Source organism: Trichoderma asperellum, chromosome 3 (genome assembly GCF_020647865.1).
Source record: "Trichoderma asperellum chromosome 3, complete sequence".
In the NCBI taxonomy this organism is placed as follows: Eukaryota; Fungi; Ascomycota; class Sordariomycetes; order Hypocreales; family Hypocreaceae; genus Trichoderma; species Trichoderma asperellum.
Window position 1 is genome coordinate 1,605,491 of NC_089417.1, and position 23,716 is coordinate 1,629,206.

At 50.9% G+C, this 23,716-nt stretch overlaps 9 protein-coding genes across 9 annotated transcripts; 2 read left to right on the forward strand and 7 right to left on the reverse strand.

The window, feature by feature from the left end:
* Window positions 1-244: 244 nt before the first annotated feature.
* TrAFT101_005120 (uncharacterized protein) lies at window positions 245-3,131 on the reverse strand. The gene is made up of 2 exons (XM_024900347.2): window positions 2,156-3,131; window positions 245-2,000 (listed from the first exon to the last, which is right to left on the reverse strand). Exons 1-2 carry the CDS (start codon window positions 2,652-2,654, stop codon window positions 664-666), a joined length of 1,836 nt encoding a protein of 611 aa, XP_024759517.2. The 5' UTR covers window positions 2,655-3,131; the 3' UTR covers window positions 245-663.
* Window positions 3,132-3,692: 561 nt separating this feature from the next.
* On the reverse strand, window positions 3,693-4,588 carry TrAFT101_005121 (uncharacterized protein; the record flags this gene model as incomplete). Its single annotated transcript, XM_066127391.1, has 4 exons — window positions 3,693-4,013; window positions 4,120-4,195; window positions 4,398-4,501; window positions 4,558-4,588. The coding sequence occupies 4 exons, from the start codon at window positions 4,586-4,588 to the stop codon at window positions 3,925-3,927; spliced, it is 300 nt and encodes a 99-aa protein (XP_065983502.1). The 3' UTR covers window positions 3,693-3,924.
* A 1,761-nt stretch (window positions 4,589-6,349) lies between these two features.
* Window positions 6,350-7,847, reverse strand: RLP24 (ATPase-activating ribosome biosynthesis protein). The gene is made up of 3 exons (XM_024910652.2): window positions 7,521-7,847; window positions 7,387-7,457; window positions 6,350-7,268 (listed from the first exon to the last, which is right to left on the reverse strand). The coding sequence occupies exons 1-3, from the start codon at window positions 7,523-7,525 to the stop codon at window positions 6,694-6,696; spliced, it is 651 nt and encodes a 216-aa protein (XP_024759514.1). The 5' UTR covers window positions 7,526-7,847; the 3' UTR covers window positions 6,350-6,693.
* Window positions 7,848-8,657: 810 nt separating this feature from the next.
* On the reverse strand, window positions 8,658-12,637 carry TrAFT101_005123 (uncharacterized protein). Its single transcript, XM_024903998.2, has 3 exons — window positions 11,115-12,637; window positions 10,179-11,023; window positions 8,658-10,075 (listed from the first exon to the last, which is right to left on the reverse strand). Exons 1-3 carry the CDS (start codon window positions 12,389-12,391, stop codon window positions 10,008-10,010), a joined length of 2,190 nt encoding a protein of 729 aa, XP_024759513.1. The 5' UTR covers window positions 12,392-12,637; the 3' UTR covers window positions 8,658-10,007.
* Window positions 12,638-12,915: 278 nt separating this feature from the next.
* Window positions 12,916-15,226, reverse strand: TrAFT101_005124 (uncharacterized protein). Its single transcript, XM_024909898.2, has 3 exons — window positions 14,201-15,226; window positions 13,876-14,135; window positions 12,916-13,805 (listed from the first exon to the last, which is right to left on the reverse strand). The coding sequence occupies exons 1-3, from the start codon at window positions 14,417-14,419 to the stop codon at window positions 13,181-13,183; spliced, it is 1,104 nt and encodes a 367-aa protein (XP_024759512.1). The 5' UTR covers window positions 14,420-15,226; the 3' UTR covers window positions 12,916-13,180.
* A 1,115-nt stretch (window positions 15,227-16,341) lies between these two features.
* TrAFT101_005125 (uncharacterized protein) lies at window positions 16,342-16,807 on the forward strand (the record flags this gene model as incomplete). The annotated part of the gene is made up of 3 exons (XM_066127392.1): window positions 16,342-16,465; window positions 16,522-16,560; window positions 16,617-16,807. The coding sequence occupies 3 exons, from the start codon at window positions 16,342-16,344 to the stop codon at window positions 16,805-16,807; spliced, it is 354 nt and encodes a 117-aa protein (XP_065983503.1).
* A 214-nt stretch (window positions 16,808-17,021) lies between these two features.
* TrAFT101_005126 (uncharacterized protein) lies at window positions 17,022-19,923 on the forward strand (the record flags this gene model as incomplete). Its single annotated transcript, XM_024906750.2, has 4 exons — window positions 17,022-17,640; window positions 17,707-18,166; window positions 18,228-19,472; window positions 19,560-19,923. The coding sequence occupies 4 exons, from the start codon at window positions 17,022-17,024 to the stop codon at window positions 19,921-19,923; spliced, it is 2,688 nt and encodes an 895-aa protein (XP_024759510.2).
* A 254-nt stretch (window positions 19,924-20,177) lies between these two features.
* ATP5 (ATP synthase F0 subcomplex subunit OSCP atp5) lies at window positions 20,178-21,673 on the reverse strand. Its single transcript, XM_024908260.2, has 4 exons — window positions 21,448-21,673; window positions 20,964-21,275; window positions 20,762-20,854; window positions 20,178-20,666 (listed from the first exon to the last, which is right to left on the reverse strand). The coding sequence occupies exons 1-4, from the start codon at window positions 21,601-21,603 to the stop codon at window positions 20,553-20,555; spliced, it is 675 nt and encodes a 224-aa protein (XP_024759509.1). The 5' UTR covers window positions 21,604-21,673; the 3' UTR covers window positions 20,178-20,552.
* A 201-nt stretch (window positions 21,674-21,874) lies between these two features.
* Window positions 21,875-23,676, reverse strand: MOB11 (Maintenance of ploidy protein mob1). Its single transcript, XM_024903997.2, has 6 exons — window positions 23,372-23,676; window positions 23,207-23,291; window positions 22,849-23,012; window positions 22,700-22,793; window positions 22,508-22,641; window positions 21,875-22,434 (listed from the first exon to the last, which is right to left on the reverse strand). The coding sequence occupies exons 1-6, from the start codon at window positions 23,595-23,597 to the stop codon at window positions 22,193-22,195; spliced, it is 945 nt and encodes a 314-aa protein (XP_024759508.2). The 5' UTR covers window positions 23,598-23,676; the 3' UTR covers window positions 21,875-22,192.
* Between the last annotated feature and the right edge of the window lie 40 nt (window positions 23,677-23,716).

Genomic DNA, 23,716 nt, shown 5'->3' on the forward strand with positions numbered 1-23,716 from the left:
AGCTTGGTATTTCAAATGAATCGCGAGTTTGAGGGAAAGTTAAAGGTCCCATCTCATTTAGAGCTGCTTTACTGTACAAAGTACTACTACCTAGATAAATACCTACCTTATATACGCACCTTAGGTAGTAGGTGATTGATCGTACTAGGCACCTTGCAGCATTCAATTTCCTAATTTGGTCAATATGACTGCATCAGACTCCGTCATCAGCCAGGGCCATTCACCGACAAACTCTCAAAAGACAGGAGAAGAGACTGGCATTTTTCATTCATTTATTCATTCAATTACCAATTAGACCAAAAGGGTCTTAAAAGCAGCGAGAGATGATAATAATACATGGTGCATAATACGCGGTCTAAAAAATGGATATCGCCTGGCATAATGCTTTGGTTCCTTATTCCCCCTTGGCCAACCTAGGCCCTTTGCTATCCGATGATACGCCTTAACTTTTTTTTTGTCTTTTCCCTCGCTAAACTGAACGCTGAGCAAAAAATGCTTTTGGATATCCTTCCAGTCCCAAACACCGTCCGAAAGATGATATGAACCACGCTCTTCGCGAATGTCAACAAGAACGAAGAAAAAAGATCCAGAAGCGTAAACAGATGAAAATAGAAAACCAGCGGAAATAAAATCGTGAAAATAGATGAGAGAGTAAATGCGTCATTAGAGACGTCGTCCAAACATATAAGAGCCGTACATGCCTCCGACTTCGGCAACGGCAACGGGGACCTTTCTCATTCCCCAGCTCTCGGCGCCCATCTTCCACAGGCGACCGCCATTATCTTGAGTCGTGCCGTCAGGATTTCTCCGCACAAGCCAATAGCGAGCGCCGAACTCTTTGGCTGTCCAGCCTACTCGCTCAAGACTCTTATTGGCCTTGGCGGCCCGTTCATAGGACCGCTCGCCAATTTCAATCACATGGAGTGGAGCAGAAGCCGGGGCCAGCAGATCGCTGGCACTTCCGATAATTGTTTCAATATCCGAAATATCGATGTACTTCAAATTGTGAGGCAGGGATGTCCTGTCCTGGAAAAACAGCCCATGAACGTCAGTCATGCTGAGCCCTCGGCCGAGAGCGAGCTCCTCCAGAGACTGTGAGAGCCTAATAAGCTCAGGAAGGTTTGACGAGTCCATTCGGCTACCCCGTAGGCTCAGCGAGCGCAGGGTGGCTGGCAGCTTCGGTAGAAGTTGATCCACGTCAGACTTGCCTAGCAAGAGGTGGTTGCTTGGGTCAGTGGCGAGGCTGAGGAATACCAATGACTGGGCGGCGGGGTGGAATGAGATAAATTGAAGAACAGCCTCCGCAGACAGTTCTTTGCATTTAGCAAGATTCAGGTGAGTTAGCCTTGCAGATGTAGGGATGGAGAGAAGGGCTTGGTCGGTTATGCGTGTGCCGGCAACGTCCAAATGAGTGAGTCCAGGCAAGCGAGGCAGGACCTTCTCAAAGACGGCAGACGGCAGGCTGAGACACTTGTGGAAAGACAGCTTGGTGACGGTAAGCGTCTCGGGCCACTCCTCTTCCAAGATGCTGGAGAAGGAGTTCTTGAAAGAGACGGAAGAGCAGCCGCAGAAGTCTAGCCCTTGAAGCTGAGGAGAGTGGAAGAGCAACTGGCGCAGAACATCGCCGCTAAGATCGTCGTCGATGTACTCTTGAGCCAAGAATTCTCGGAGGTAAGGAGTCAGCTTGAGACACTGGGCGAGGGTCTCTGATGTCAGATTGCGAGCCTGTGCTCTCTCGCTGGCAGTGCTGAAGAACATGGAGGGGTTGAAGTGACTAAAATCCAAGCGGCGGACGATTGTAGCCAGGGATGGATACGTGGTAATAGTGGCGAGAAACTTGCGGAAGATTCGTGAGTGGGGAATGGTGATGTGTCTGTAGAGAGTGGTGAGAGTAGCAGCATGAAGAGATCGAGAGGTGAGCAAAAGCGACATGAGGTCGGCATTTCGAGTTGTCAATCCATTGGGAGGGAGCTCAATAAATAGAAGATCGACGATTGCACCTGTAGACATTGGTCAGCATCAAAGCCCAACAAAACGGTAGTATTTTTTCTTTTTCCCTTCTTGTTTTTTTTTTTTTTTTTTTTTTTAAAAAAAAAGTCAGAAAGAAAAAAGAAAAGAAATTAAACCCAGAAAGTTTTCCCAATATAGTACTTACTCAACACTTCGCTCGGTAGTCTCTCCAGAGGCGACGCAGTAGTCGGATAGGTTTCATGAGGCTTCTCGACAACAGCTGGGGCCGGAGTCTCCCATGTCATGTGCAGCCTGTGCAGATCCTCGCAGCTTCGGCTGGCGAGCTTTCCCTTGAGAGGAATCTCCCGCCATCCTCTGAACCCGTCGGCAGGATACCAGAACCCATGCAGTCTGCTGTTTGGCTGTGTCAAAGGTGGCTGGAAGGTCGGCTGAGGGAGCTCGACCACTGGTGATTCGTCGACAATCACCTCCTCTGGCGCCTCGGTGTACGACGAGATCTTGGATCTGGTGAATGTCTGGGCAAAGCCATCGTCGTTCTCTCGCACCGACGAGAAGGAGGATCGCGAAGCTGTCTCGGAAGGCGGAGAGATTGCGCGAGCCATACTCGAGCCCTTGAAGGGGTTGGAAGCAGCAAGTTCGAGCACCGAAGGTCGTCGGCGCTCAAAGCCGGGGAGGGTGGCCATGTATATATACTCCCGCGCCTAGTCAAGAAAGATTCGAACGAAAATTTAGTCTGGGTGTGGCGCCGAGACTAGTGGGATTCTGTATGTAATGACTCTGATCGTAGAGTAAGTGGGTGGAGAGGCAAGCAAGGGCTTTGGAGGGGCCGTTCGATGGGAAGACGTAAAATGATGGGTATTATTGGGGGGTTCGTGCGTCTTTTTGTCCTTGGAGAAATGAGAAATGGTCCTCTTTCTTCTTGTTGGGCTGTCTTTTGCTTCTCGTCGATCACAGAATGCCAACGATGACCAACGGGGGGGTTGAAACCGTAGCGAGAGACGGAAGGACTGAGAGTGTGGTGGAGCACAGCGAAGCAATGATTGCAATCGAGCACAACAGGTGATGTGGATGACTTGAAATTTCTCGGTTCACGACAATGCAGAATATCAGAAACGCAGGGCGGGAAAGTTTGACAAAAGAGTCTTTTACGAGAGCAAGAGAGCAAAAGAGCCTCTCCAGTGGCGGCTTTCGTGGTGGTTCTGGGGATTTTTATGTCTTCGTCGAATGTCGTCCGAGTCGGGCAGGGGGGGTGTGGATCTAAGGCGAACTTTCGCAGCGGCAGGTGCCAGCAACGCGACCGCCCAGCACGTTCGGAGCCTTTTTGGGTGCAAGCGTGTACCGCTACCTCGAAAGGGGTATGCGCAAGCTGCTGGGTCGTGCGCTGGCAGGCACAGAAGGTCTCGGTTGGGCAGGGGAGGGGGCGTGTGCGGAGGGACGCAGCTGATGCCCGTACCGGTACCTGCGGTGCCTGGCAAGCCTGGGCCTGAGCGCAGCCTGCGTGTGCCGGCCAGCAGCTGCACATCGTTGCTGTACAAGTGTTTCCCCCCAGGATTTGCGGCATCCGGAGATGCGCAGTTCCAGGCTGCTTGCGCCACTGCCAGGGCATCGCACAGGGCATCGCACAGGGCCGCATGGAGAGCGTCTGCCGCCGGCTTCTAGGGCTCTGCTCTCCAATAGGGCCCTCTTAGGGCTCTCCATGGCGGGAACGTGTTGGCACGCGGCGCCCCCCATTAGCTCACTGCACACCTGGATTGTGTAATGAAAACCGGTGACTGGGTGCTTGTGCCCGTCAGGTGAGCAGCGCTGCTGCGAAGCGCAAGAGCCACTTGGAGAAGGGGGTCCAATTTAGCACAAAGGTTAATAAGGACAACTACTAGGTAGGGCAGCAGTCCAATTGCCCATTATTCATGCGCGTCCTTGGTGCGCCGGTGCATGTTCCCCAGGCTTCGATATCTATCCCAATTGCAGCAATAAGTCGCCCGTCGCCGCAGGGCACCGAGCAATCCGCCAGAGGGCACTCCGAACGACAGCAGCGCTAGGTGCTGGTGCCCTGAACAATTAGCTTCATCAGCACTCTATTCCTCCGCCTTCCGCTCGCAAAATCACGCCCATCCAACGTCATTGGCAAGACACTCGCTTGGTACGTACAGTATAAGCCAAAGCCAGTCTCACAGGCCCGTGGCCTTAGGAAAGGCAGCCATCCATGGATGCCCCTACGCTCCGGCTCGGGAGGCGTTGGATGTGAAAAGTTAGTTGGAGTGCCGTAATAGAAATTCCGGGTTTGGCAAGGCTCCGCATCTGCTTCTCCAACGCCTGCTCTCTAGCAATATCTTTTACATAATCAGCCGCGACGCCGGCCTTTCTTTCGCCTTCTAGGCCCTGGCGTCTTCTCCGGGGTCGATCGAGCAAAATTCAACGTTACTCACCCAGCGTGTCCTCGTGATCTGTATCGTGCTGCCATTGCTGGCCAAGTGTTGGTGCTGGCCCAGCCGGCCATCTCGCTTGTCCACGCTGCCGGGAAACGAAGCTCCTGATTGACAGGCCACCCCTTAAATTGAGTCCATTGATGGACGATTCTCTGCCTACCTGCACTACCACGCAAAAGCTGCGCTACCATCAGGTACTGGTACCTCGAACAGATGCCAGTGGAGTGTCCTGGTGTGTTCATCTGATGACCCGTCCATGCGACAAGCCAGCCGCGCGACAGCTTCCCTGTATGTATTTGGGGTCCAGATGCTCAAATATGCTCTTGTATAAGATTGGTCAATGGCATCGGATCGGGAACGCCGCATCCAAAAAGAGACGACGGGGCTGGGGCAAAAAAGAAGAGAAGAAAAAAAGTGGTTACATGCAATGCATCTGAGCTTCTCTCTATTGCTTCTGCCGTCATGATGCAAAACAGCCTTTCCTACTGCGAAAGGTCACGAGCGCAGTCTCCTGGCGGATTCAATCCGGAATTCATGTCTTAGACTCGCTCCCTTTGCCAAGAGACAATGAATACTGTGGCAGGTTAGTTTCATTACGCATCAGGGTGGTTGATATTGGCAGCAACAGCAGTGGCATCTCTGGGACATCGGATGCAGCCTCCTCATCCGCTGGGACGGTGCTTCAATTGTGTGTCATGTATGTATGTTACCCACGTCCAATGCGGCTCTCAGTGATCCGGTACACACAGAAGCCGCGATGCCGACAAACGAGCGAAATTAAGGCAATCCAGCGAGACGGTTATTATACCAGTTGTGATGCCTACTTGGCCTAGCGCTGTACGAACTAATCCAACATCTGCTCGTATGCAGTAGTCCAAGGATGACCTGCTACCTGCAGCAGTAGCAGCCGCCGTTGTTGTGAACCGAAGCCAGCCGGTGCCGATGGACCCAGATCCAGAGGCTGGCCTATTTTGGGGTTACTATTCACACCCCCCTCTGCTCGTCATTGCTCTGCGACGTCGGACTTTGGCTTCGCGCCCAGCATAAACCATGACAAAGTGAGTGTAAGAAACATCGACATGATCTTCATGCATACGCGGTGGCAGAAGCCATTGCCGGCTCGATTACACAAATACGCCCGCCAAGGGCGGAATGCGAAAGAAGGGAGAAAAGGCCAACAAAAAAGACATGGCGTTCTATACGTCATAAATCGATACTATCTGCAGGACAAGGTACTGCCATGTACTGCGGTTAGGCACTTATCTGATTAGGATATCTGCTGCAGCCTCCATCTTCTTATCTATCAGTAAAACATGGCCACTCAGAAGCCTCCAAAACGGGCTAATCCATTTAACCTTGAATTTTGTCTCTGCCCATTCTCTTGGCTGCGCATTTACGAAACCGGTACATAATGAGAAAACGCGAGGGCACTTTGAGACGGTTTGGTGTGCAGGGGCTGGTGATCGCCTTGCTTCTTATTTTGACGACCAACTGCTGCATTCCATTCAATCTCACCGCCCTGCGAATGCATACTGCTATTACTGCGGCTGCTTGAATTTATACATATTCGACGTAAATTTATTCGACTCATAGGTACTTCCCGATTCATAGACCGAACCACAATGTACAATGCAAGGGCATCCATCCCAACAGCATGCTTCGGGCGACATTGCAGCCTAGGGTTTGCCCAACGCATGAACATGTCTAATGCAGCCTTTCATCCAGCAGCATCCCGTCTCTCGCACCCAAGCGCTCTCTCCCTGCTGTACGGCATCACTGGCATGCCGTTCGTTCAGGCATCTGCAGACTATCACTTGGCATCGCGCGATGTTACCAGAGATCGGAGCATCGCCTCGAGAGCTCGTGTAAGAGGGCTACACATACGCAAGTACCACCTTACATTGCATCTTCTTGGCACCGGCCGGCAAGACATATCCGAAAAGACGCATCTGAAAAAAAAAAAAAGAAAAAGAAAACGAACTTTGGTTACACGAGGGAGGGTGTGAGTGAGTGAGCGAGCGAGTGAGAAAGGGACAAGAAGACAGAAAGAAAGGCAGACACAGTGTTTTTAACCCAAGGACTTTTTGTGTTTTCCATTACTACCTAATACTTTGCATCTGTGTATCCTTTAAAAACGCCGTAACGATTAACGCAACGCAACGCTGACGAGCCCGATAATGGAACCCATGAGTCGTAACCAATCACCAGACACCAACTCTGTATCTCAAGGCCACTCCGATGGCGGCGGCCAATCTCGTCGTAACAAAAGTGATGAGCAGGGGAACCGAGTTCCCGCTTAGTCCTCCATGTCGACATCCTCGTCGTCGTCCTCCTCGTCCTCCTCGTCCTCGCCACCCTCTCCCTGGAAAGATTCCACAATCTCGTCCACGCCGCCATCCACCCGGACCTTGAGCCTTCTCGTCTCGCCTCCAAAGGCCTTGATCTTGTTCTTCCGCGTCGCCAGCAGCTCCTCCTCGAGGGCCACGTCCTCGCCCTGAGCGGCCAGCTCCGCCAGCCTCTTCTTCTCGCTTCCGCGCAGGCGGGGCAGCAGGTGCTCGTTCTCGGCGACCAGCTTGCGCGCGACAGCCAGCTCCTTCTCCCGCTTGCCGGCCATGCGCTTCTTGTAGAAGACGCGCTCGCGGCGGGCGCGGATCTCGCTGATGCGCTTCATGGCCGCCATGGTCTTGTTCACCAGGTCGCGGTCGTAGCGGACGGGCTCGTTGCGGCGCATGGCGAACTGCAGCGTGCTGTCGACCGTCATCTCCTTGCCGGCGTTTCGGCGGTAGGCCTTTGTCCACTTGAGCTTGCGGGGGTTACGCTTCATCTTGTAGTTGCGGTTGCATTTTGATCTGCAGAACCTGAACGATTTGCCTATGCGAGATGGTGATGATTAGCACTTGATCATTTCCCCCAATTTCATATTATGCTCTTCTTCCCAGCAGTACCAGGAGAGAGGGTAAAGAGAAAATTCCATCGTAGGAGAACTCACCATCGTTTCTGACAAAGGTAATACCCTTGGAGGGATAGGCCGGACGGCCACAAAAGCTGCAGTCCTCAATCCTGTAACCATGTCAGCAACGCTCAAAGGAAAATGTGGCATCATATATTCTCAGCATTACGTACCGCATCGTGACTGCCTGATGTGGATTGTGATGATGCTAAATGGGTATCAATATCAGATCAAACAAAACTATCTCGCCTCATGCAGCAAACTCTGCCACAATATTTTTTTTTTGGCGCTTAGTCACTTATCGATAACATTTTACTAGCCACGACCGCAAATCGCACAGCCACAGTGTCTTCCCCCACCCCACTCTACGAATCCCCAATACCATTCTTTCCATTCACATCGTATTTTCTCTAGCCCTTTTTTTTCCCTTTTGCTGCCTGGCTGCTGAACCGACCGGCTATTTAATGCCACTAGCTCTGATCCGTCAGGGCGGCTCCTGGATTTTGGATCCATCCCCTGGAAAAAGGGAGTGTGCGTGCCAGCAGGGGCCGGCCGGATTTTTGGGGGGGGGGATTTTTTTTTTATTTTTTTTGTTTTTATAATGGCTAAGCTAGAATTAGGACTAGAAAGTTCTTCCCCAGATTTTGTTATGTAAATGAGCGGAGCTGCGAAGCATCACGCGGAGCACTAGACATGGCTGGTGGTGGTTTACTGTATGTCTGGATGCTTCTGCAATAAGGAGAGGACACTTTCTTTTTTGCCTTTGGGATGCTCATATTGTTACTGCTGTAGAAGCAGTCAGCTTACTTGCTGCTTCGGTAGCACTCACGCGACACTTTTTGCCATGTATGCACGTACAAGTTAGTATACGAAAGCAGTCCATGCTGCAACGGTGTGGACATTCTGGCTCCCCTGTGAAGTACAGTATGTATGAAGCATCAAGTATGAAGAACCAATGTACGCAGTCTGGCTTCACTCAACCCCCCAACCGGCTCGACCCCAGAATATTCAATTACCTTAACGTAATTAAAGCTCCCCCTCCCCCGAATCATCCCCCTCAAAATACGGGGATGGTCTAGAAAACAGTAACATGTACCAATACAGAAGCTGGGGGAGGGGGGGCGTGTGTGAGAAAGGCAGACCATCAGCCCGATTGAAGACGACCCCAATGGTGGAGATTGGACTTGAAGAGCGAAACGACGCTTTTCTTTTGGGACGGGGTTGCAGCCACAAACCCCCTGATTTAGTATCAAATAGATACTACTACGTACTTGCTAACAAATAGATGCTAATTTACTTACACCTACTTGGCCAGAAGCTGAGTCGCTAGTCTGGTTTATGTCGTGCTGGTTTTGTAAAATGAAGACAGGCATACCGCGCAAAGCGACCCATTCGCCATCTCAGAGGAGGTGGCACAAGAAGGGGACAACAAGGAGGAAACAAGGCAACCGAGATATTCCCCCTAAAATGGCATCCGTGCCGTAATAGCCGCGAATGCGCTGTGCTTTGGCGTTGTGCTACCATGCCGGATGCGAAGCAATCTATTTCCCTATACAGAGTATTGGTATCCAATATCTGCCTCTGTTTCCACCGAATCACACGCTGTTGCCTCGCTCATGATGCGAACTGCAATGAAACGCAAAAGTAACCCTGCCACTATCCTAAACCAAACACGCTCTTCATGCGCTGTGCTTCAATGGGTCGTCTTTGATAATCTGCTCCGTTTCTTGCGTCACCAAGCATCTAGCATACCCGGGAGCCACATACAACACACGCATCCATTCGCACGCATGCTTTTCTCCACGCTGCTTCATCAATAAATACGTCTATTGGCGGGCTCTCTTCCCACCTGGCCACCTAACTAGGCATACAGTGGTAGAAATATGTAGGTATGCAAAGCTTCCTTTGAGCTATCCTGCCGAAGCGCTACTTAAATGCATCTGTGTTACCTAATGAGAATATCACCATCCGCTCTCAAGTTTCATCATACAGGCGAAGCAAAGACCAGCAGCGGTCAGCACCGGCGTCGAACTCGCATCGCGTGCTTTCTCGACTCTTGTCGGCCAGTTTCACACATTCGTTGCCTTCGCCGCTGCCTTCTTGACCCGCGTCGACGGCGGTGTCACATATCCTTTTCCAAATTCTACATGAGCCTGCCTCCCACTTTTGTAATGCGACGCCAATAACGACATATTTATCCATACTTCTAGCAGGCCCCTCTGCCCAAATATGTATTTTCCCTTTTCAGGTGCCCTGCGCAAAGTAGCGTGCATATTATACGCAAATGTATAAAGAAAAAAAAAAAAAGGAAAAAAAAAAAGACTGCGTAGACCCAAAGCTGAAAATCCGAGTGCGAATATTATCCGTAACAAGCCCTGTGCTGTGGTGGTAATGTGGCCGAATCCTTTGTGAACAAAACGCCGTGTAATAGGTAGCTGAGTTGCGCATGATTGCACATGCCCGTTCAGAAAGAACAGAGACGAAAACAACAACAACAAAAAAAAAAAGCGATACAAAGAGAAGGAGTAAAATAAAACAGACGCCGAGCAACAAGTCGAGAATGAGGCTCAAACAATATGAAGCACTCAAAAGATAATGGTGCTTTTTTTCAAACACAGCTAGCCAACCGCGAAGGCATCGACAATATGTTTTCTTTTCATTCATCGGCTGCCATTCTTTTTGCTGCCCACTTTGAGGCGCTCCTTGCAGTCTGGGCAATACCATTTGGCTACCGAGCGCGCGCGTTAGCATTGCCTTTAGATACAACGAGACGACTATCTTCTTCTCTTCTCGTCTCTCCCTTCCAAGGATGGAGAGTTTTGTAGACTTACTTTTTGAACTTGGCGCGACCTTGAGGCCTACGCAAGCTAGATGGAACCACTCGCGGGCACAATCATCGGAATCACACGCCACCATTGCACCATAACTGATACTATTGCAATAGCAGTATGTAGCTTCATCCGGGTCGATATCCGCATCATCATCGCCGTCATCGCCCTGCATACTGCTATTTCCGTCCTCGTCCACAAGCTGAGCCAGAGCTTGAGTAGTGCCCTTCTTCTGAGACTTTTTGCCATTGCCTGCTGGCTCTACGTTTCGAGTGGTTCGCGGTCTGGCAGCAGCGGCGTCTGAGAAACTTGGCAGAGCTGGTGTTGAAGGCTTGCTTGCTCTTCCGCTCTTGGTTGTAACCATACCGGTGCTCTGTGGAGTAGATTGGGTAGGCTCGCTCTTGCGATCTGCCTCTTCCACCTTGCTATTCCTTCGACTGGAAGAAGATGTAGTAGCAATTGCTATAGTAGGAGTTGCCGCAGGTTTATCCTCCATTTGTTCTGGCTCCTTCGGTGACGGCTCAATTTTGACCGTCACGATAGGCTCCTTATTGCCTTCGGAGTCATGGTTGGGGCGAACCCAACTTGCAGTTTGAACAATCTCTGGCGTGCTGGGAATGTTGCCATTCGTCTTTTTGGCAGCCGAAGAAGGGGGTCTGGCTTTGCTGGCTTCTGAATTTGACGCAATCGAATTTTGTCGTGCACGAGATGTCGTTGGTCGTGGGACGGGTGCAGGCGCAGGTGTCGGTACTGGGGATGGGCGGCTAGCCGGCGTCTTTGTCTCTGGCAAAGTTCCCATAACAGGAGACGACGCAGCTGAGGGTGACATGGTAGCGGATAGAGCATTCCTATAAGTAAAGACGCAAAGGGTAGTCAGTGCCATAGTCTACACTAGAGCGATTGAACGGATACGAGGGATGAGGGTAGGTATTGCCATACTTCTTCTTGGATTGACCACTGCTAGTGGGCAAAGCTTTTCGCTTCTTGGGTACCTCCGGAGCTGGAGTCTCTCGAGGGCTAGTGGTAGCCCTCGTCTTGGATGTGTTATTTCCAAAGACGAGGCTCATGGCACGCTCCATCTGAGGTGCTTCTGCCCCGCTAGCAGCAGCCTTTTCTTTTTCCCTTTCCTTCTCCTTCTCCTTGTCTTTCTCCTTGTCTTTTTCTCTTTCTTTCTCCTTCTCCTTTTCCTTGTCCTTATCCTTGTCTACTTTGCGCCTCTTTTGCGGAGGATTGCTGTTGGAAGAGACTCCAGTAGAGATGCCCAAGCCAACATTGTTGCTCTCGGCAGTTTTCCGAACTTTGCTCGAGCTTGTCTTCTTGGCGCTACTGGTTTTTGTTTGGCTATCATGGTCGTCGGCTTCGGAATCGAGGTTATGAGTCTTCTGGCTCTTCTTGGCTTGGACAGCTTGCTTTCTGGCGTCGCTGCGGGCGGCGGCCTGTTCCGCTATGGCTTGTGCAGCTGCTGAAATCGCGGCCGCACCATCGCGTCTAGATCTTTCAGCTTGCGAAGGCTTGCCGTTGCGATTTTCAGGGTAGGCCCAGTGTGTGGTGCTTCCCCATTTCGCCTCGTCGCTGAATTCGTTTTCCAAATATGGCCATACGTCTTCCACTCGAGCTAGCTGTCGCTGGAGAGCCTCGTTCGCCGTGGAAATGACATGGTTCTTCTCTTCCAGAGACACCAGTAGTTCTTGTATTTTGAACGCGGTTTGGCGGAACAGCTGCCGGCGTTGCAGGTTGGACGGGTCGAACACGCCACTGTTGACATCTTCGGTCGAAGGCACGGGCTGCTGATGTTGGCCGAATGCAATTCCGTTGGAGCTTCCTTGGGCGCCCACGGGTGCGAACCCAGGCGCCGCCGTGTTGAGGGTGTCATTGCTCGCTCGCGCTTCCGGGACGGCGAATGTCCTCGCCGAGGTGACCAGCTTGAAAAGCTGTTCTTGAGGAGCGAAAATTTTGGCGTCGACCTCTTTGAGAAGAGTGAAGTGTCGCACGAGTTCTTTGGGGAGGGCAGTAATGGTGTCGGCAAAGTGGGTGATGGCAGGGAAGATGTCAATGGGTTGGTCGCCGGCAGGGCCACTCAACGAATCTCTGCCTCCCGGGCGGACGGCCGTCGCCCAGCTTCGAGGAGGATTCGTGCGCGTCTGCCGGACAGGCTGGGACCTCCGGTGCGACGGGGCCTCCACGGCGGGAGCCTTTGTGGACTTCATCGCCGACATGGCGAGGGCGGCCGGCTAGGAAAGACTGGTGAGAGATTGACGTGGGTGTTTGTGTAGAGGGGCGACGAGCTGGCGAACTTTTTTTTTCGAGGGGGCGGATCTGGCTAAACAGGACAAAACAATGAAACAACGCCTCTGATTGAGGACAGGCTAGGCCATCCTGCTCCGAATCTGCGGTCAAAGAGCCAAGGCATGCGTGGGCGGCGTGGTGACGGCGGGCGGTGGTGGAGGCACGCTGATAGATAAAGCAGCAGAGTATCTCGACTCGACTTTGGGGAGCGAGCGAGCACAGCACTGATCTGCCGCGAGGTACGGCGGTACAAGGCGCCGGGCTGCCGTTCCCGGCTGGCGCTGGTGAGTTAGCGGCGCATGACACAGCACGCAGAGCGCTGTCATTGGGTCAACCGGAATAAAAGGGCCTCCGAGAGCGACCGGAAGTCCCCACAAGAAGCTCGTTATGGCGTCAGCTGAGCTGCAAAGCATCGACCGACAGCGGCCAGCGCATTCATTGGAAGCAATTGCACTCGACATTCATGTGCGTTTTGATATCTATTGCATTGCTAATAGGAGAGGCTCTATAGGGATTCTAACAAAATAATAATAACAAAGAAAAATAAAGACAAGAAGAAGGAAAGAAAAAAGAGAGGTACAAACTGGATTACAGTGTAACACAACAAATGCATGGCCAGAATCGAATAACCCAAGAGCACCAGCTACTAATAATATGCGATATGATGTAATATGCCATGCCTCTCTATAGAAAGAAAACGGGGGTATCGTCGCCGTAATTTACTCCATCATGCTTCGCGCCTTGACCGTCCCTGCCCTGCCGGAGGGTTTCTCTCTGTCAGATTGCTTCTGCCTCCATTGCCACTCCAGTAGGACCCATATGAAGTCCTTGAGGTCAAAATCTGGCCATAGGCATTTGCGGAAGAATATGTGCGTGTCCTGATGGCACTGCCAGAGCATAAAGTCGCTGAGTCGCTCAACGCCACTTGTCCTGACAAAAAGGTCCAAAGGAGGGTCGTCGGCAGTATATATGTGTCTCTCGATGGTATCGACTGTGATGTTGTCGGGGTTGGGCAGCGTCGTAGAGCCGTAAGACCCTGATCTGGAAAGCAAGCGAGGCTCAGGGGAGCCTGGGGGAAGAGTGGCGGATCCAGAAGAGTCGTTGTCGTCTCCATCATCTACATCTTTGCCATCATACTCGCCATCGTCAAGTGGATCGTCTGGAATCGTCGGCAGAAGGTCGCGGCCGTCGAGTTGACCAGAAAGAATCTTTTGCCTTATACGCGATGGAGAAAACGGTGTGTTCTTAGGGGGCGTTGGAGATAGAAATTCCTGCACGGTTGATCGGATTGCGGTCGTCATCTCTGCTCTCGACGTGTATGGGAAGCAAATATTCAGGACAGCCCTAAGCCAGCGATTAGCCTTCCTTGGCTCCGACAGCTCACCGGATCATCTTCAGAATGCATGGTACTCACTTGTTGTTATGCTTGGTCCTTGCTACGGCTCTGTCCATAACCTCCAATACGTCATCACGTATCAACTCACGCTGGCCCAGGATTCGAACGCAGGCCCCGTAGCGGTCAAGGATGTCGCCATATGTAGTCAGCTGCTCCAGCTTGACCTTTGCAAGCTGCATGAGCCCTTCCACTTCATACTTTGGCCGGTTGAAGTTTTCGATACTGAACGCGTAAACGGTAACGACTTTTACGCCACACTTGTAGCAGATTTCCATGATCTAGACGCAGTCCAGTTAGAAAAAAGCCAGGTAGAGACACAAGCTTGGGCAAGAGGGCGACAAACTCTAGCGAGGGCCTCAAAGCCACGGTGATGTCCCTCGACAGTCTCCATGCGACGACTTCTTGCGTAACGTCTGTTGCCGTCCATCTCGAACGCAACATGTTGAGGGATTGGTCCCTGCTTTAGGGCGCCAATGAGCAGCTCGCGCAGCTGGTTGACGGCCCATTCTCCCGGCGGCGACTCGAGTATAAGCCTCCGCAAAAGTGAAACTGTATCGGCCATGTTGAAGATATGGAAAGAAGAAGACGAAAAGGAAAGGGCGTGTTGAACGACAGGCGGCCCTATACGGTGCACAAGAGGTAGAGGGGGCCGGGAAATAGGCGTGGTTTTTTTCTTTCTTTAATTAGAACGAGTAAAATGAGCGAAGACAGAAGAGGAAAAGGCTACCGCTGCTGCAGAGGGGGAGAAAAGGATACGAGGTTAAAGAAGAGCACAGCGGAACATGATGGCTGCAAATATCAACAGGCACAGGTTAGAGGAATGAAGGAAAATTAAGGCGGATTTCGCCAAAGGGCCGCGAAACTGCTGTGGCGAAGCTGCGTTGGAAGCTCAACTGGCCACATTTGCTGTCCAGCGCGCAGCTCTAGCGCAGCCTGGCCCTTGGCGGTTCGGAGATCTTGGGACAGGGGCAAATCGAGGAGGAATCCGAGGCGAGACAGCGACCCCCTTGCACATGAAAATCAGCAGAACATATGATAAGCACGTGTTTGATGATTGGTTAATTTAGTGCTTTATTGTGCATATTGGTTTTTTCGATTATGATTTTCGTGTCCTGTTGAGTTTCTTGTCAAGTTTCCGTACTTGCAGCGTTGAGTGTGTAGGTAGGTATTCTTGTGGTCCCGGCAGTGAATATGGATGATCCGGTAGGCCCAGCACCTTGATGGGACAGCGATGGTCCTACAATGCAAATGCTTCCCAACAGGACCCCTGGACTGGGCTCAGCCGCGGTGGCTGACGGCGGTGCCTGACCTTGCTGCCGGTTGTGGTAATATTATATTGCATGTATTTCCGCCACGTTTTCTGGCCTTTTCAAGAGAACACAACCTTTGAGTGATTACGGAGCATTGGCGCCGGGCTGCGTTCTAGTGCTTTCAGGTTCTTCACTTGCGCCAGCCAGCTTATCCTCTAGCGCTAGCGCCTGTGCCCACGGCTGCATGCACTCCCCAACTTACAACCGCTACCCGCTATATCGCCCTGCTTGCCGGCTGGTTTGTTGACTCGATTTAGCATATTTCCGTAGTCCTGACGTCACAGTCACACTCGTATTACTATTTACCTCGAAAAAAAGCTCGATAAAGTGCAAAAAGCCTGCTTCTCCTCACGGCGTCCAATCTCCCCGTAATCAGCCAAACAGCAGCTAGTAAGAGCCTTATGCGGAACAGATAGTTGGGCAAAAACGCACATGCAGAGATGCTGCGAGAAATTGAAGCTTGCCATGTCAGAAGCTCCGCCATAGGCCCGCGTCTTGCTGGTGGGAAACAGGCAGCGTACGTCATGTTTACAGGTCCGTGACAGCAACACTTGTATCGCTGCAGGTCTCTTAGTTCGGCTGCCTGTTGGGCGTCAAAACGCGTGGTAGCAAGCCATTTGACACGGGGATGGCTTCTGGCAGAGGCTTTTTTAGGCCAGTATAAAAGCCCGTCCGGCCCTGTACCCGCGACTACATGATCGCGATGCACGGCGCATGTAAAGCACTTGTACAGAGGGCTTATCTCCATTTATAGCGGTGTTGAATCGTCGTGGCTCCAATTAGGCACCAATCGCTGCAGCGAGTAAACCGCCAACGAGAGGCCCAAGAGGTGGCGCAACCACTATAAGCTGTCTGCGTTGCATCTGCCCCTCCATCTGCCCCACGTTGGCAAACCAAGCTCTGCTAGCAGGATTAAGTAGCTCATTGCCCGATAGGCCAAGGCTGCTGCTGCGTCGGATTGCCATTGAGGGCAATCCTTATACAAACGCTCCAATATCCAGCTCCCCTTTTTTTCCCTCCTCTCCTTCTTTACATATCTCTGTCTCCATTCTTTCCAGTCGTCTCTTTCTTCTCTCTACCCTTCCTTTCCCCCTTATCCCCCATCAAAGGCCGGATCACAGCGGCTTCCAGTTGACGTCCATTACACGGCCCGCCTATCCACTCTACTTGCACAATGGTGGTCCACGACGGCCACGAGTACCTCACCGAGGAGGAGAAGCGGTTGAAAGAGGACAGAGAGCGGACCAAATACTGGAAGAAATGGGGTCCTTATGTTGCCGAGAGGCAGTGGGCGACAGGTAGCTTCTACGGCGTACTTGGAGCAATTCGAATGGGATGCTGATATACATTACAGTGAGAGAGGATTACAGTGCCGACGGTGATGCCTGGAGCCGTATGTGCAGCTTTCTACTTCTCGTATTCGAAAACCTGTCCTAATTCTTCTACTAGACTTCCCGCACGACCACGCCCGGTCTCGAACTTTCAGATGGGGTGAAGACGGTATTGCTGGTGTCTCGGATACACACGGATTTCAAAACATTGGCTTTGCCTTTTGGAACGAAGAAGAGTGTGCAATTCCAATTCCTTGGGCCTCCGAAAAAAAGAACATTGTCCTGATTGATATACTAGTCCCTTTTTGAAGGAGCGTCTTTTTGGATTGTCCAACCCGCAGGGAAATCACGGTGAAAGCATCAAAGAAGCCCATTTCCATGTTGATAACACTCCTGTAAGCCAAAACCCCGCCCTCTCGTCTGACAAACTATACTAACTCTCGCGTGGCTAGACTGTACGTCCTAATTTGCTCGTCAACCGTCCGTTTCCCTTCGATACTAATATAACAACTAGCACTCTTATATGAAATTCCTTTACAAGTATCCTCAAAAGCTATTCCCTTATGACGACCTAATCAAGGAAAATGCTCGGAGGACAAGACAAGATAAAGAATACCAGCTTCTTGACACTGGAGTTTTCGACGAGGATAGATACTGGGACATCTTCATCGAAACAGCGAAAGAGACGGATGATCCGGACGAACTCCTCTTCCGTGTAACTGCTTGGAACAGAGGGCCTGATCCAGCACCCCTCCATATCATACCCCATGTTTGGTTCCGGAACACTTGGAGTTGGGGCAGAGAGGCAGAGGACAAGAAGCCAAATATTGCGGCCCATACTGAAGATTCTGCCAAGTCAAAGCACTGGAAGCTAGGAGAAAGATATTTCCTTCTCTCTCCTTCTCCTGGAGTTGGCTCTTCGGGAACAGACGTCTTGCCTCAGCTCATGTTTACCGAGAATGACACCAATTACGAGCGTCTTTATGAACAGGAGAACCCCCAGCCCTATGTCAAGGATGCCTTCCACAGATACATCGTTGATGGGGAGAAGGGGGCCATCAATCCTAACCAAACAGGTACAAAGTGCGCCGCTTGGTATAACTTCAACGAGGATGGCGGCGTTAACCCTGGAGAATGCGCTGGTGAGTGACTATTCCCCTCTAAACAACAGAGCGCAGTGTACAATTGGATTCTAACAAAAATGATAGTCGTTCGTTTTCGATTCACAAAGCGAGATGAGTCGTACCTTGACGAAGAGGAGTTTGATGACATCATTGAAAAGCGTAGAGAGGAAGCAGATGAATTCTACTTCAGAATTAGCCCCCTTCCTATGACGGACGATCTGCGTAACATCCAAAGGCAAGCATTTTCAGGTATGATGTGGACAAAGCAGCACTACCACTTCGTTTGGGATCAGTGGGCGAAGGGAGATCCCGGAACCCTTCCTCCGCCAGCCGACCGGATGGGGATACGCAACACACAGTGGAAGCACATGCATTGCGACGACATCTTGTCAATGCCTGACTCTTGGGAATATCCATTCTTTGCCGCTTGGGACAGTGCTTTCCACTGCATTCCCCTGGCAATGATTGACCCTGACTTTGCAAAGAAGCAGCTTGATCTGTTTACCAGGGAATGGTATTGTCACCCCAATGGTCAATTACCTGCGTTAGTAACCCCATCTGAGCTTGTTTTTGTATCTGATCGTATTGCTAACCCAGACTTAAAGATATGAATGGAACTTTGGTGATGTTAACCCTCCAGTCCACGCCTGGGCTACATTCAGAACATTCAAGATTGAGAGAAAGCTGTATGGCCGCCAGGATATTGATTTTCTTGAGCGAGTTTTTCAGAAGCTTCTGCTTAACTTTACCTGGTGGGTAAACCGAAAAGATACAGACGGTAAAAATATCTTTGAAGGTGGCTTCCTGGGACTCGATAATATCGGTCTTTTCAACCGCTCCGAGCCACTGCCCACGGGAGGTGTCCTTGAACAGGCTGACAGCACCGGCTGGATGGCATTCTACTGCCTTTCTATGCTGAACATTGCCCTTGAGCTTGCCAAACATCGTCGCATTTATGAGGACATCGCCTCCAAGTTCTTTGAGCACTTCATCTTTATCAGTGATGCCATGACCTTCCGGACGGGACAAAAGGATGAGCAGTCGCTTTGGAATGAAGAGGACGGATTCTACTATGATGCCATATCCTGGGGTGGCCCGTGGCTTCAGCAGCTGCCCGTGAGATCACTGGTCGGCCTTATTCCTCTTTATGCCACCGCAACTCTTGAGCCCGAGCTTATTAATAAGCTGCCCTCATTTAAGAAGAGGGTTGACTGGTTTGTGCAGAATCGTTGCGATCTGGCAGAGAGGAACATGGCCAGTATTAGGAAAAGAGGAAAAGGCAATCGTATTCTCTTGTCGATCGTCAGTAAAGAGAGGCTAGAGAAGATTCTGGCTCGGATGCTGGACGAGGATGAATTCTTCAGTGATCACGGTATTCGTTCGTTATCCAAATACCACAAAGAGCATCCTTACTCCATGGAAGTCAAGGGTCAAGAGTTCAAAGTTGGCTACGTTCCCGGAGACTCTGACACTGGACTCTTTGGCGGCAACAGCAACTGGAGAGGGCCGATCTGGCTCTGCGTCAACTTTTTGTTGATTGAATCGCTCCAGCGATTCTACCTCTTTTATGGGCCTGAATTCAAGGTCGAATGCCCTACTGGCAGTGGCATCGAAATGCATCTGGGTAAGGTCTCGGAAGAAATACAGCATCGACTGCAACATCTCTTTGCTCGAGATGATTATGGAAGGCGCAGCATCAACGCTGGAGATGATCGCCTTGACTACGACGAGCACTGGAAAGACTACCTTTGGTTCCACGAGTTCTTTGACGGCGACACAGGAAGGGGTCTCGGCGCTACTCACCAAACTGGATGGACCGGTCTCATTGCTCGGTTGATTCATGACACAGGGTAAGTCTCGAATAACTTTTCTTCTCCTTTAATTGACCATTCCATTTGTTTGAGCGTACGCTAACCGAACTCCTTTTACTGAAATAGCGTCAACTGCCGTCTGCCTCAAACTCCTCGGACACCATCAGCCACTATGGCACACTACTTTGATGATATTTTCCAGAGGCATATAGATAGCGGCATCCCTCACCCAGGCGGCAGACGCCATATCAGACGATCATCAACAGCCCGCTCCATCACTGCCCGAAGCGACTTTGACTCGTCTGTTAATGGTGACGACGACGCTCGATCTGTGGCCAACTCAGTTCATCATGATGATACTGAAAGGGTCAAAGAGAAGCAGGAAGCTGACTCACATATGCACCGTTATATCTCCGACCAGCTTCGTAGATACACGGGGCTTAGCAACGAGGAGGATTCTGGAGGAGATGAATATGAAACTAGGGCTTAGGAGGGAGGCCATTTCCCTTTGTCTTGTGAATGAGTTGCAGTTTGAACAGATTTAGAGGGGGGGGGGGGGACAAAAATAAAAGGCGGGACTTTATCTATGTTACATTTGGAAACTACAGAACAAGGTAAGATGTCTACAGTATAACATTTTGATGGGTGGAATTGGATTGTGTTTTAGCATAGTTTTTCCTAGTTAATACGATTAAAGTCTTTTGTCAATGAGTGAAAATCAGCTCACTAAATGTGGATGAAGTTCCCCCACGTAACGGAGTTAGCAGGTTTCGTCATGGCAGCATCAGTTAGTAGTCCACTTCACGCATATCCTGTGTTGAACATATAGAAAAGCTCATTTTCTCTAGATAAATTTGCTCTCTATTTGCAACATGCTGTTCCACCAAATAACAGCACTCCCCTCTCTTTACAATATTTGCACCCACCCTTTCCTATATAAAGATGGAGGCATGCAAAAACAGAAGACCCCCGCGTCTCTCCTTGGAGAAGTCCCAAGCTCAAATTCTATACATGGTGGTAGAGCTTCGTTTTGTATGAATTGAGCCCCCTTGTTTTTATGGACGTTTCAACAAAAGAGGTTCCTTGTTTTGATTGATATCTTTTTTTATACATAATAAATTACAGGTTGTCAGTAAGGAGCTTGTTCATCTTGCTGATGCGGGCGGAGACGCTGAGGTCAATGGTTCGGTCGCCGACCTCGACGACGAGTCCACCAATGATATCGGGGTTGACCTAGAGCATTTATGTCAGTTGACGTTCAAGACGAATGATGGAACATCCTCAACAGGCAAACGGAGAGAGGAAAAGTAGAGAAGCTTGAAACATACAGCGTTGGTGACCTTGAGCTTCTTGCCCTGGCCAACGTAGGAAGACTTGGCGACAGCGTTCTCCAGACGGGACAGCATCTTGGGGTCAAGAGCCTATAATGAAATCGCGTTAGAATAATTTGCGCCTTAACGTGTGTACTTTCGCAACGGTGTGATATCGTTGTGATTGTCGATATTCAAGGGTTCCAATAATTGAACGCACCTGAGCGCTGGTGACGGTCATCTCAACCTCGCCACGGGCAGCAGAGACGATCTGGCCAAACTTCTCAATAACGCCGTTCAGGAGACCCAGTCGGTTGTTCTCGGCGAGGGTGTCGAGGAAGTTCTTGAGGGTGGGACCGCTGGCACCGGCCTGCTTGACGAGCTCGGCCACGATGGCAGATCGGTCGGCGGGGGTCAGAGTAGGGGCGGAGAGGATGGCAACCAGCTTGGAGTCCTTCTCGACGATGGAGCCCAGCTTGGCGAGCTCCTTGGCGACGGCATCGAGGGTGGAAGTCTTGGAGGCCGCGGTGTACTAAATTGACGCAAGGATTAGCATTTTCGTCGTGATGTTTTTTTTTGCGGCGTTGCCAATTCTTCGATGTCTGCAGCATTGGCACTTTATAAAGAAAAAGAAGCACACAATTGGCAACTTTGCCGTTCGAGATATCGGGGCAGCTCTTGTGTGATTTTCGCAGGAGGCGTACCAGAGCAGTGGCGTAGGTGCCATCGAGACCAAAGACAGCAATGGGGGCCTTGACGTCGGCGCTGGCAGCGGCAGCAAAAGTCCGGGCAGGGACAGCGGCGAAGGCACGCTGAGGAGCAGCGGCTCTGAGGGAGCGGAAGACTTGTCGCGACAGCATGGCGATTGGATGGGCGTCGAAGGTGGTGAGAGACCGGCTTTCGTAGAGATCGGTTTTCGCTGGTTTGAGGTTCTCGCCGGCCGGCAATTTTGGAAGTTGATGCCTTGCCGCACGGGTGAGGCACCGAAATTTTAGGCTTACCTAATATTGCCTCATACAGCGGTGATCACACACTACTACTACTAATGTATGAGTATCACTCCCACCCAGCAGGTACATGTGTTGAATGCTGGCTAAGACTTCTTAAAAAAAAAAAAAAAATCTGGATCTGGTGTGTCTATAGTCATGGCATAACTTCTTCTTACTATCATCTTCTGGTGATGAATGAATTTGCTGGATGATTTATAAAACATTGCCTCCAAACCAGCACACAATCTTGCAGGCTCATAGTACTACCTAGTAGTAGTAGTCCCGTATCCATATCCTTACCCGATTCTGCCCGATAGACCCTGGTGCCAATTTTCAATTCTACATTATCCTAACGCCTTGCCTTGCTCCCTATTAAGCATTATTGCAATGTCGCTTGCGGTTCAGAGTGGTAAATTAAACAGAAACACAAAAAAAGCCGGGAGCGGAGAATGATGCCCAATCAGTCGCTCTTCAGCATGCTGTCGACGAGGTCTCCAAGAGGACCCCAGTAATCACGCCCGCTTGCCAATTCGTGTTCGTCAATGAAGAGCACGTACTGCTTGAAGCTGGTGTTTAGATGAGGCTCCAGCCCCAGCTCCCGGACGACGGGATAGTGGTGGCAGTAGATGTGAGCGTACACACGGTACATTCTCTTGAAGATTTGGCGAATTAGACTTCCAAATGATTTGGGAAACGGCACGCCTATGAATAACGTTAACAGCCAAATTCAGAAACTCGAACATGCTAAATAGGAGATTAAGATGTCGCTTCTTACCGATCTTGCTAGGCATGACAGACTCGTTGTCAATGTTGGCTTGAACCCACGCCATCAGTTGCTCTATATAGGCCGGTGCGGCCATCTTGGTGGGTCGCTTGTAGTTTTCGCTGTCTTGCCAAAGATATTCAAACCTACGAATGTTAATTCGCTTCTAGGAGCCGCAGGAGCTGGATAGGATAGAGCTCTTACTCATCGGTAGCCTTCATCTCGGGACACGACTGCGGCGAGCAGAACTCGGTGATGGCACCATAGAGGAGATTGATCTGGTTGTAGAAGTCCACCACTAGTTATTGTTAGGTTTGATTTGCAGCTGGTCAATAGGCAGTGACCAAACTCACTATTGACTGCTAGCCACTCATTCTCATCTTCGCCTTCGGGGAGCTTGACCACCTTCCTCAAGCTACCTCCTCCCAGAGTTACTTCAGCATACTGTCGTAGCTGGTAGCTATTGACGCCTCCTTTACCGGCGCGCGGGCGAAACTGATTTCTCGTCTTCTGGTTACTGCTCAGAAATATTTCGCCATCAGCAATCACAGTATTTAATACGGGCTTTAGAGGAGGATCTTCGTAGACGGGGAGAATGGGGTTATCCAGGCGCTCCATCTTGGCGCGAGACCTGGGGCTGAGATATTGAAGCAGCAGGGACATGGTGAAGCCGGTGGAGGACGAGAGCGCGCGGACGAAGACGGGACTGACACTGTCTGCAAGAACTGAGCCATGGCGAGGCGAGGGTCGGGGTTTTGGTCGAGAGATCGAGCAAGCCAAAAAGGAATACGATGCTCTGCGTGCATACCAACTGGTTAGCGGGGCAATGGATGGCATGCCATTTGAAATGGACAAAGAGAGCAGTGTAAGGCATACGCTGATGCGCAGACCGACAACGAGGACAAGCAGCGGCTGTGGCGGCGACGCGGGGGAGAACAGAATATATTTGTTCGACCGGATCGGCTTCAGCACCAGACGGCGAGTCGAGGATTTTGGTGATGCGCTGAGGCTGATGGGCGGTTAGATATGTAGAGATAGAGCGATAGATAGAGACATGTCGATGGAGTGCGCGCGTGGATAGCAGGAGGCGGTGGTGTCGCATTCAGGGCGGCTCTGTTTACAGCGGTTCCTGATTGGCATGGTTGCTGGGCTAATTGCGTCAGTGCGGGCTCTGCTCAGGTGTGGAAAGTATTGAGTACCGGCATGGAGGGGCAGCGCCTA